The sequence below is a fragment of the Thunnus albacares genome, chromosome 16 (genome assembly GCF_914725855.1).
Source record: "Thunnus albacares chromosome 16, fThuAlb1.1, whole genome shotgun sequence".
Taxonomy (NCBI): domain Eukaryota; kingdom Metazoa; phylum Chordata; class Actinopteri; order Scombriformes; family Scombridae; genus Thunnus; species Thunnus albacares.
Window position 1 is genome coordinate 24,590,283 of NC_058121.1, and position 11,084 is coordinate 24,601,366.

General features: G+C 39.0%; 1 protein-coding gene across 1 annotated transcript in view; it reads right to left on the reverse strand.

The window, feature by feature from the left end:
* The window catches only part of asap2b (ArfGAP with SH3 domain, ankyrin repeat and PH domain 2b), a 35,342-nt gene extending 25,071 nt beyond the window's left edge, over positions 1-10,271 (reverse strand). Inside the window, exon 1 of the mRNA XM_044376193.1 lies at positions 9,417-10,271. Within this exon, the coding sequence (XP_044232128.1) occupies positions 9,417-9,542 (126 nt within the window). The 5' untranslated portion in view covers positions 9,543-10,271. The remainder of the gene's footprint in view (positions 1-9,416) is intronic.
* Positions 10,272-11,084: the final 813 nt, after the last annotated feature.

The following is an 11,084-nucleotide window of genomic DNA, read 5'->3' on the forward strand; positions in this document are numbered from 1 at the left end:
AACAAATTGTGAAAACATGCACACGTTTATGAAAAAGCTAAGCTAACGTAGCGTCTTTCCTGTTCCTATCAGTCAGTTCAGGATTAATGAACAGTCAAACATCTAAATCTTCCTCTAGCTGTTGACTAAATAAATATCACCATGTTATCTCATGTTTGAGCTTCTCCTCTCAACATAAACCCACACAGTGAACAGCTAGCTGTGCTAATGCTAATGCTAATGCTAATGCTAATGCTAGGTGAGCAGGCAGGAATCTTCTGTTCAAACAAAAGCCAGTCTGTTGTTTCACTGCAGAGGAACACTAACCTGTAACCATAGTAACTAGACTGCAAAGATTGACACAGCTGTAACCATGGTAACTGGACAACAACAAAGATGGACACAGCTGTGACCATGGTAACTGGACAACAACAAAGATGGACACAGCTGTGACCATGGTAACTGGACAACAACAAAGTAGGACACAGCTGTAACCATGGTGACTGGACAACAATAAAGATGGACACAGCTGGAGCCTCAAAAATGTTTAGAAGATTAAAAATGCAACAAAAATGTTTTTGTAACTAAAACTAATAAACATTTTCATCGAGAGACTAAAACTGAATCAAAACCAAATGCTAAAGTCTTCAACTTCACACAACAACACTAAAAGTTTCCTGTTTTATGTTGAACATTTTGACAGTAACATCATATTCCAGCTGTTAACTTCTGCTGCTGCCTTTCATAAATCATAATTTGGCAAAGTAGTTAAATCTGATAATGTGTCATTGTCCTGCAGGCCGAGCAGAGATACTGAACAGTAAACAGTTTGTCACAGACATACAAACAAATCTAAAAGCAACTTTATTGAAATGACATAGAGGTGAAAAGATCACACTGATAAAAGCCTTCTATGTACAGTCACTGTTTGTGTCCTTAATGTGCCCGCATGTAAAGTTTGTTGAGCCTCATCTGATTAAGTGAAATCATGCAAATCCGACTGTAGTTCAGCTGATACAAACAAAAAACAGAGACTGGAGGAGTCTGCTCCTGCTTGTCTTCCTGAGTTTATTCACTGGAGTTAAAACATCAGAGGAGCTCGACTTCCAACTAAACAGAAGTTATGAGGAATGAAGAACTTCAGTTGTTAATTTAAGAACAGAGATACGGCGCCGTCTGCTCCGTCATCACTTCTCTAACTGAATTCTTTTCTATTCAAACTAATTTAACTCAATTATTTTTTCTCATAAAGGCCGCGCCCGACACTGCAACAAAACATACAGGAAAGACGGATGTGAACGGGCCTGAAACTAAAAACCCGAAATATTGAAAAACGGCTGATATAATTTCCTAGAGCTACTGTACCTGAACGCCTCCTGTGGAGACACAAGATGCAGTCAGACCAGAATCTACTTGGCGAAACTTACTCGCATGTTGTGGCCCAAAGCGGACGGGACAGGAAGTAGCGTGTGTAGAGTTGTAAACATACACTGCAGAAGCTAATAACACCAGTCGAAAAGAATCTACAACGTTTTACTGTCAATCAGCATCTCTTCTTCTCTTTTATGTTTTGCATTATTTCACTCTGCAGTCATAAAACAAGAACATAAAAGATATTTTCTGAATACCTAGTCATCTTTCAAGCTAACATTTCCCGTTTACAACTTATTCAAAACGCTGCTGCCCGGTTATTAACAAGGTCCAAGAAACGAGACCACATCACCTCTATCCTCGCATCCTTCCAATGGCTCCCCGTTCATTTCAGGATCAACTTCAAAATCCCTCTAACAGTCTACAAATCTCTCCATGGTCTCTCCCCTACATACTGTATATCTAAGAACTTCTCAGCACCGCCAGACCCCTCAGATCCTCCCACCGTGGCGTGTTGGCTGCGGCCCGTCAGGGACAAGGCTTTTTCTGTAGTCACTTCTCAGCTCTGAAATAACCTGCCAGAGGCCATTAGACAGACTGAATCTGTTGGTGTTTTTAGTATGCACCTCAACCTCTTAACATCCACTGGGTTGCCGGCAACCCGCTTAAGCTTAGGACGTTTTGGAGAGGTTCGGAGACACCAGTGACATCACAAACTAAAAACTCGCTCCCCTTAGGTTTGGCCTCGAGGTCTGGAATTTTATACAGGTGCGGCTGACAAGATGTAGAAGGTATGTGGTGATTTGCATAGTTCTGGCATAAAGCGTGTCCTAGTTATTGTTATTCAAATATGACTCATTACAGACGAGGACCAAGAACACTTTTCTGAGCCAGATTTGAACTGATGTAGTTTTGATTTTGTTTTAGCCACATGCTAAACAAGCACATTTCCAGAAACTAGAGGATGTTACTTTTCAAATGAAGCCTAATACACAAACAGTTCTCTGTTATAAGCTTTTCCATTTGGGTATGCCAAATAATTCCAAAAAAACGGTGGATGTTAAGAGGCTACGACCCACTTAAGACCAACAACATCTGTTATGCACATACAGCATATGTCTTTATGCTTGTATGTGTAAACATATGTCTTTCTTTGTGAAGCATGTTGGTGCAAAACCTGTTTCCTTTTTTAAAGAGCTATAGAAATTAAATAAATTTGAAACTTGAAACTCCAACCTCTCTCAAACCAGCTGGACATCAGAGAACCTCGTGATTTCAAGAGTCAAAGTTCATCCCGATTGAAGTGAAGGAGGTGCTCAATTCAGAAGTGTCTCGCCCTGTTCCAAACAGACATGAATGGGGAGCAAATTTCACTGTGACTGCATAAACAGAGCTGCTGCTAACATGCAGGCATGTTATTTCATCTCTGCTCTGCACACTGTCAGAGCTGCTTTATCAGCTCCACCTCAGTGTTTCATGCAGCCGCTGTGAGTCACGGCTCATTGACTCAGTGCAAGAAACATGCAGAAAGTCCGGATGCTCAGTTATTGTTTTACTGACTGAAAGAACAATTTTCACAAACCGAGGCTGGTTGACATCCGTCCTAGAAGCTACACGCTGAGCTGGTTTTCAGAATCTGGAATGAAATGAAAAGGAACAGTTTTCCTCTTCCTCTGATGGCAGAAAACCAGCCTGACACGAAGACAAGGCCGACTCTCTCAGTGAGGAGTCAATGTAGAAACCAAAATACAAATGCAAACCAGTCGCAGACTTTTTAGTCACTCCTGCATCCAGACCTATAGTCCAAAATCCACAAAGATATTCAGTTTACAATCATATAAAACAGAGAAACACAGAAAATTCTCATGCAGCAGAAACTGACACAAGAGAATAATTATTAAAAAATTTCACCTTTAGTTCCTGGAAATCTTTCTAAGACCTCCATAAATCCTTAAACACCACCTGAAAATCCTTAAAGGAGGCCTGGAAACCCTGGAGCGACACTTAAAACCCCCTAAAGGTCCGCTGGAACACAACCCTACATACAGTAGAGAGAGAGAGATCTGAAAATGTTTTATCGGCTGATGATCAGTCTATCTAGATAGATGCATACAGACAAGATAGATACTTAAGATGTTTCGATTCTTATCCATAATGCAACACCATCAGATATGTGTCTGATTGTCCCAAATTTATTCTGGAGCTTGACAATGACCCAAAACATCCAGCCAGATTCATAAAGAACTATCTGCAGCAACAAGAAGAACAAGGAGTCCTGCAACAGATAGTTTGGCCCTGATCTCAACACCATGGAGTCAGTCTGGGATTAACATGAAGAGACAGATGCAACTAAGACGCCGAAATCCACAGAAGAACTGTGGCAACTTCTCCAAGATGCAGGAACAGCCGACCTGCCAACCTGAAAAACTCTGTGCAGGTGTACCGAGGAGTCTGGTGTCTCCCCGTCCTCCAAAATCCTCCTCCCACAAATCACCTTTTTTTTGGGCCTGTTTTCAAGAACCAAACAGCCTCCTCAAGGACATTGGAAAAACCATTTGGAGGACTTTAAAACCTTGATACACCATCCTAGAAACCACTCAAGAAGACACAAGTTCCTCAAAGACACCTGAAACCCTCACCTGACTTTCAGATCGCTGCCAACAGCTCTGATCATTTTCAGGTCTGGTGTTGTGCAACAACAAAATTTTTGAAGAAAGCTGAACTTCCTCAGTGACTCATGAAAAATACAAGAACCTAAAAACTTAAAATTTTACAGATCACATGATTAATCTACAATGATAATGATTGTTGGCCGCAGCTCAAATTGCGCAAAACAATACTTCTCTCTAAGTATCACACTACAATTATTGCAATAATCATGAAAGTTTCCTAAAATCCTACTTTTAGCGCTAAAATATAGTTGAATGACATCACACCATGATCACCTTGGAATTTATTCACTGTACAATGATCTGTATGTTGCAGCTTTGTTGAACTCTGCAGAAGAACTAACAGTTTCAACACTGTGAACAAAAGCAGGTTGTTCAAAGTTCAAGACAGTGTCTCTTAGATCCTACATACACTTATTTATAAGCACACACAGAGCATAATAACAGGTAGCTGATACTGTATACTTAAAAGGCAGAGCTGAAGCTAACCAGAGAGGAAGAACACGAGCAATCTTAACGCTTATAAGACTGAACACCAGTAAGTTAGCCACACTTCAGTGGCTTGATGACTAAGTGTTAATGTATTAAGTCATGTCTAGAGTAGCCAGAGCTGGACAGACAGGAGACTGGTTCTCTGGTTATTCTGCATCTGTGTGACCAGTACTGAACAAAATCAAACTGGGCAGAGAACAAGCAGGTTCTCTCAGGAAAGTGAAACTTTTAAAAATGTAGCTGAAGAGGAAGGATTTCCTCTGTTTACTGTAATAACACTGATGTCTGAAAATGAACAACGAGGTGATTTTATCCAACATGTGAAGCTAACATGATACACTGAGCCTAATTTTTACAAAGGGTTTTGATGTTGATGTTTCATGTGTTTTACAGGTTCCAGTTTCTGATCACACTTGTGTCTTTTTCAGTGTTTCTCTCTGTACTCAAAGTGTTCAGATCCTTATCGCTGTATTGACACAACTGCTGGCTGTGTTTATCTTATATACTTGACTCATGTAGTACAAATTCTGATTCCCTTAATCATCTCAAAGACAATCTGAATAGTACCTTACTCATAATGCTCGATTCTGTCACTCCTCTTACAACCAGAAAACACACTTGGATGAAATCAGTGCCATAGTTTTCAGATGACACTTAAACAGATTTGTAGAAAGCTTGAGTGTCTGACAAAACAAGGGATTTTTCACCTTGGCTGAGTTGAGAGTTTTAAGAGGTATAAACGTGCACTTTCAGCTGCTAGGACAGCATATTTCTCTCACTTGATTAACATTAATAAAAATAATCCACAGTTTCTGCTTGATACTGTTGCTAAACTCACACAGAACATCCCTGCCAATAGCTCTTCACTCAGTGCTGATGCTTTTCTGAAATTCTTCACAAATAAGACTCAATTAGAGATAACGTCACTGGTCCAAACTCCTCTCAGAATGACGGCTATGAACTCTCCAACACTTTGATGGCTGCAGGCACTGTGACTCGGCACTCTTTCACAGTTTGAAATAATTTCCCCTGAGGCCTTTACCAGCCTGGTAGCTGCTTCCAAACCTACAACCTGCATATTAGACCCAATACTGTCTAATCTTTTTAAGGAACTGTCTCCTGTTTTAAACAGTCCTATTCTTGATCTTATTAATAAGTTGATTTCAATGGGCTCTGTGCCCTCAGCTTTTAAAACTGCTGTTATTAAACTGCTGCTTAAAAAACCTAATATTGATCCACTGATTCTGAACCATTATAGACCAATTTCCAATCTTCCTTTTGTGTTGAAATTACTTAAGAAGGCTGTCGCTGATCATCAACAATCTTTTTGATATATTTCAATCTGGCTTTCGGTCCCATCATTCTACTGAAACTGCCTTGACCAGAATAATCAATGATCTACTAATTATTGTTGATTCTGACTTAACATTGTTGTTGCTGCTTGTTGACTTGAGTGCAGCTTTCTACAACGTGGACCACTACATACTTCTAGGCCACTCGGAGAAGCATATTGGTATCCAGGAGACGCTGCTTTCATGTATTAATTCATATTCATCAAACAGAACTCAACATGTAAGTTACAACAATACAATCTCTGAATATTCTGAAGTTTAGTTTAGGGTACCCCAGGGATCGGTCCTTGGCCCTATGCTCTTTTCTATCTATATGCTTCCCCTTGGTGACATCATTTGCAAATATGGTATTAATTTTCATTGCTACGCTGACGATACACAACTATATGTACCTGTAAAACCAAATGAACTTTCCCAGCTCCTAAATTTAGAGGCTTGTCTATCAGAAATAAAAAAAATGGATGGATATGAACTATTTGTGGTTAAATGCTGATAAAATAGAGTTATTAATTGTTGGACATACAACTACAACATATGGGCATTTATATGAGAACTTGAGTGTTAACATTGATGGCTGTATTACTTCTGAAAGCTCGACTCATCAAAAACCTCGGAGTGATTTTTGATTCTCATCTGACCTTCCAGTCTCATATCAAAGCTATAACCAAGACAGCATTTTTTCATCTTAGTAATATTGCCAAAATCCAACCTATTCTATCAATATGTGATGCTGAAACCTTAATCTATGCATTTGTATCTTCCAGACTTGATTATTGTAACGTCCTTTTCACTGGTCTTCCTAGTTGTGCTACTAGAAGCTTGTTCAGATTGCTGCAGCCAGAATTTGGACAAAAACTAGAAATTTGACCATATATAGTAACACCCATTCTGGCCTCTCTTCACTGGTTACCAGTGCAAGCTTGAGCTGATTTTAAGGTTCCCATTTTAGCTTTTATGACATTGCGTGGACGTGCATCACCTTACCTATCTAAACTAATTACACTATATACACCGACACGCCCTGTTTGCCCTATGGATGCTGCTCTCCTGGTCCTTCCTTCAGTTAACAAAAAATGAGCTGGTTTCAGAGGATTTAACTCTTATCTCTGGAATGACTTTCCTTTACATGTTAAAGAAGCACGTTCAGCTGATTTATCACCTTTTAACATCCCTTAAACAACCGTATTAAAAAATATAGTTGTTTTAATTCATTTTTTATTATTCTATGTGCTTGCTGTATGTTGTTTCCTGTGTATTCTCTTTAATTCTAACGTGTTTTTGGATTATGCTGCATGGTGGTTCTGCACTTTAAATAAAACTGATTGATTAATTGATTGATGTCAAAAAGATTCACAGAGCAGCTTCAACTCCTCTCACATGGTGGCTCACTGCAGACAGACATGTTGGAACAAGACTGAAGCACAGACGAGTGTTAAAACTGAACATGACTGAGAAGAAGAAGAAGAAGAAGAAGAAGAAGAAGAAGAAGTGGAAGGAAGGAAGAAAGGAAGGAAGGAAGAAAATGACAGAAATGTGGAGATAAGAGGAAATTTTAAAATAAAGAAACTAAGAAAAAGAGGTGAAGCAGAGAGGATTTAGCAGAGATGAAAGGATAACTCTGAGACACTGTGAAGGAGATGGAGGGAGAAACCAAGTGAGACGAGTCGTGTTGGGACTCGAACAGACGGGTGAGGCTCCTTCATCGCCTCGGGTCTCCTCCCAGCATGCAACGGGAGGAGGAGGACACAATAAGCTGTCCGGGCCTGTGCTTTCTACCATATATTCAAAACACTTTACCAGGCCTGTCATTAAAATATTCTATACAAGTGTAGAAAAATGTATTTTGATTGTTCTCAAAGGTCTCTCTACTTAAACTGTGAAAGAGTGATTTTGTACTCGGTGTAGTAATACTGAACATATACCTGACTACACTTAAGTGTACTTGACTGTGCTATTTTGAGACACTATTAAAGATCAGGTTCACATTTTTTATAGTGGGTCTTTAAATAACAGTCAGGTGTTCATATGAACACTAAAAAGGTTTTCCTCGCTGTCAACATTCCTCCTGTTCACACTGGCTATTAAAAGATCCCCTTCAAATGTGTATTATTATTATTTTTATAATTATTATTACTACAGATTCATGTTTGTCTGTTCAAAGCTCCACTCTGTATCTCATTTCTTCTCCTGCTGCTTTATCCTCTGACCAGTGGTGGAAAGTAACTAAGTACATCTATCAAACACTGTACTTAAGTACAATTTTGAGGTACCTGTACTTTACTTGAGTATTTCCATGTGATGCTACTCCACTACATTTATTTGACAGCTTTAGTTACTTTTCGGATGAAGATTTGACACAATGGATAATATAACAAGCTTTTAAAATACAACACATTGTTAAAGATGAAACCAGTGGTTTCCAACCTTTTTGACTTTTGACATCATACAAAAAGCAGTGTGTAGTCGGGGTCACATTTCACATGTCTATGAGTTGTTAACAGCTCCACCAAATAGTGATTTTTCCCTCTAAACTTCTCATATGCTTTCATTTCAATAAATGTTCAAATGATCCAATATTTCACCAAAAATCAAAGATTAGAGAAAAAGTCCAAAAACTGAAAACAGATTTGTGTATCAGAACTTTGTTTTCTCTTCTTTGCTCTCCCATTAATCATCTCACAACCCCTCAGATTTATCTGGTGACCCTTTGGAGTAAAGTAGTTGAAACTAGCTCCACCTCCAGCAGCTACAACAGTAACATGCTGCTCTAACACTGATGCTTCTGTATTAATAATCTAATGATGTCATATATAATAATATATCAGTCAGAGGGACCAAACCACTACTTTTACTGTAATACTTTAACTACATCAAGCTCATAATACTTATGTACTTTTACTGTAGTAGGATTTTTCATGCAGGACTTTTACTTGTAATGGAGTATTTCTACATTGTTGTATTGGTACTTTTACTTTAGTAAAAGATCCGAGTACTTCTTCCATCACTGCTTCTGAACTTTGACCTTTTAACTACTGGTTCCTCCTATCAGGACGTTAGAAAATATGCTTCATCATCATCATCGCTGTATTGCAAAACAAAGGATCTCAAAACTCTTTCAAAATGTTCAAGAGCAGCTGTTACACCATGAGGAAGTATCTCTCTCTGTTCCTCTTTTTTCAGTGAAAAACGGACACATTTTTCTAGTTTGAAATGTGTTGAGATGGACATTATCTATATTTTTATGAACAGAAACTCATTGTACAGCTTGTTTTCTATCTACAGGAGCAAGATTTATGGTCTCAGCACCCTGACAAACACTTGAATCCATAGTTTGCATAACAGGAAGTAGTCACAACCCAGCATAAGTTTAAGGAAAAGCAGAATTTAAAGCCAGCAGAGTAAAACAATGCCTTTGGTGTATACAATTTGTATGACACTGCAGTTTTCAGGCCTCACTCTGGTCAGTAGGAGCCTGTTTAACACCTTTATTTATCACAGCACTACTGGTGACAGTCTGAATGCAGTTTATTTCCCTCTCTGTGTGCTTTCTTACCTCCTCCAGAGCTGCCACTGTGTTCCTACAGTGGGACATCCGAGTGGTGAAGCTGGAGGTGGTTGGAGCTTTGTAGTCCTCATTAGTCTCTGAAATAAACTCTGTGACACTGATCAGCTCCGGCATGATGAGCTCTAAACAAAACAAACTGTCCTAATGTAGAAAACCCCGTAAAAAAAAAAAAAGTAAATACTATACTGTCTGATCCGCAACCTCAGGTACAAAAACACCTGTGAAGTAATCCAAAGTGTCAGAAACTACAGATCCGCTCCTGTGTGCAGAGATCAATTCTCCTCATCGCTCAAGTGTTAAATCAGATTTTAAATCCTCTCCGGGTGACATAGTAAAGTTGTATTTCCATGTTTTTGTTCCGCAGAGGTGAGGCCCGTCACATTCCTCCGTCCTGCTGCTGCTGCTGCTGCTGCAACCACCTGAGGAAGCTGCTGAGAGAGGCGGGGCGAACAGAGCACTCACTCTGCTGCTGTTTCCAGGCACCAGAGTGAACTCACACACGTGTTTTTAGGCAACGCCCTTAATTCAATTAAACTTTATTGTGTTTGAAATTGCTTACAACATTCTCAGGGGTGTTGTTAAAGGTGCACTATGTAGGATTTGGCCAGAATTTTAGTTGAAAACATTCAAAATTTAACTAAAATTAGTTTTGACAGTCAAGGGCGATAGTGATTCACTGTAGCGTCCAGTTTGCCTTCAATCCGAGGATGAAGAAGCAGCACTGCCCCCCCCCAAGCTGGTAGTTCCAGGTCTGAAAAGTGAAGCCAATGTGGACGTGCATTAAACCTGCATTCTCTATAGTCGCTGGCAGGGGGTGACTTCACTGGCTCCAGGAAGAAGTCGATTATCTATGAGAAAGTGACCCGTCTTCTTCAATACAGCATGATGTTCTCCTCAGCTCCATGGTCTCGTCCAAATATGGTTACCACTTATCACTTCTGGCTCCAAAAACCAAGATGGTGACGGTCAAAATGCCAAACTCAAGGCTTTAAAACGGGTGTTTTCTGGTGATATGCTGCCCTCTATTTGTTTGATGCAGGTGGCCAAATCTTTTAATTTAAAATATTATGCACATTTGTAAAAAACAAAGCAAAAAAACAGTGGATTGTAATTCTTTATTTTACAGGTCCCTTAATTTTGTACAATTTTCCTGAATAATTTGCAGGTATTTAATGGTTAATTTTTAGGACATTTTACAGACGGTGGTGGAATTTGGTACAATTTATTAAAAAAAAAAGTTAAGTTGGTTTATTTAGTGACTCATATTTGGTTTCGTAGCTATATACACTGCAAAAACTTCCTACTTGAAACATTACAAAATGTTCTTTGAACTAGTGAAATTTGATCATTTCAAGCAAGAAAATCTGCCAATGGGTTAATAAGTTTTCTTGAAACTAGCATAAAAATATAGCTGCTATCCAACATGATGTAACTTGAAAACTAGTTTTTGAAAAGACTGAGATTTGAACCTGTTTGGCTTCATATAAGAAATCATAAATTCAAGTTAAAGATCTTTGAATCTAGATTATTTATCTTCAAAGTCACCTCAGTTTATGAGTTTATGAGTTCTGACATATGTCTTAATCAGCAGGCTACCAGGGTCTTCCTTTTAAATGTGCTCGCTTTAGGAAATAATATCTTTAAACACTTTAGCAG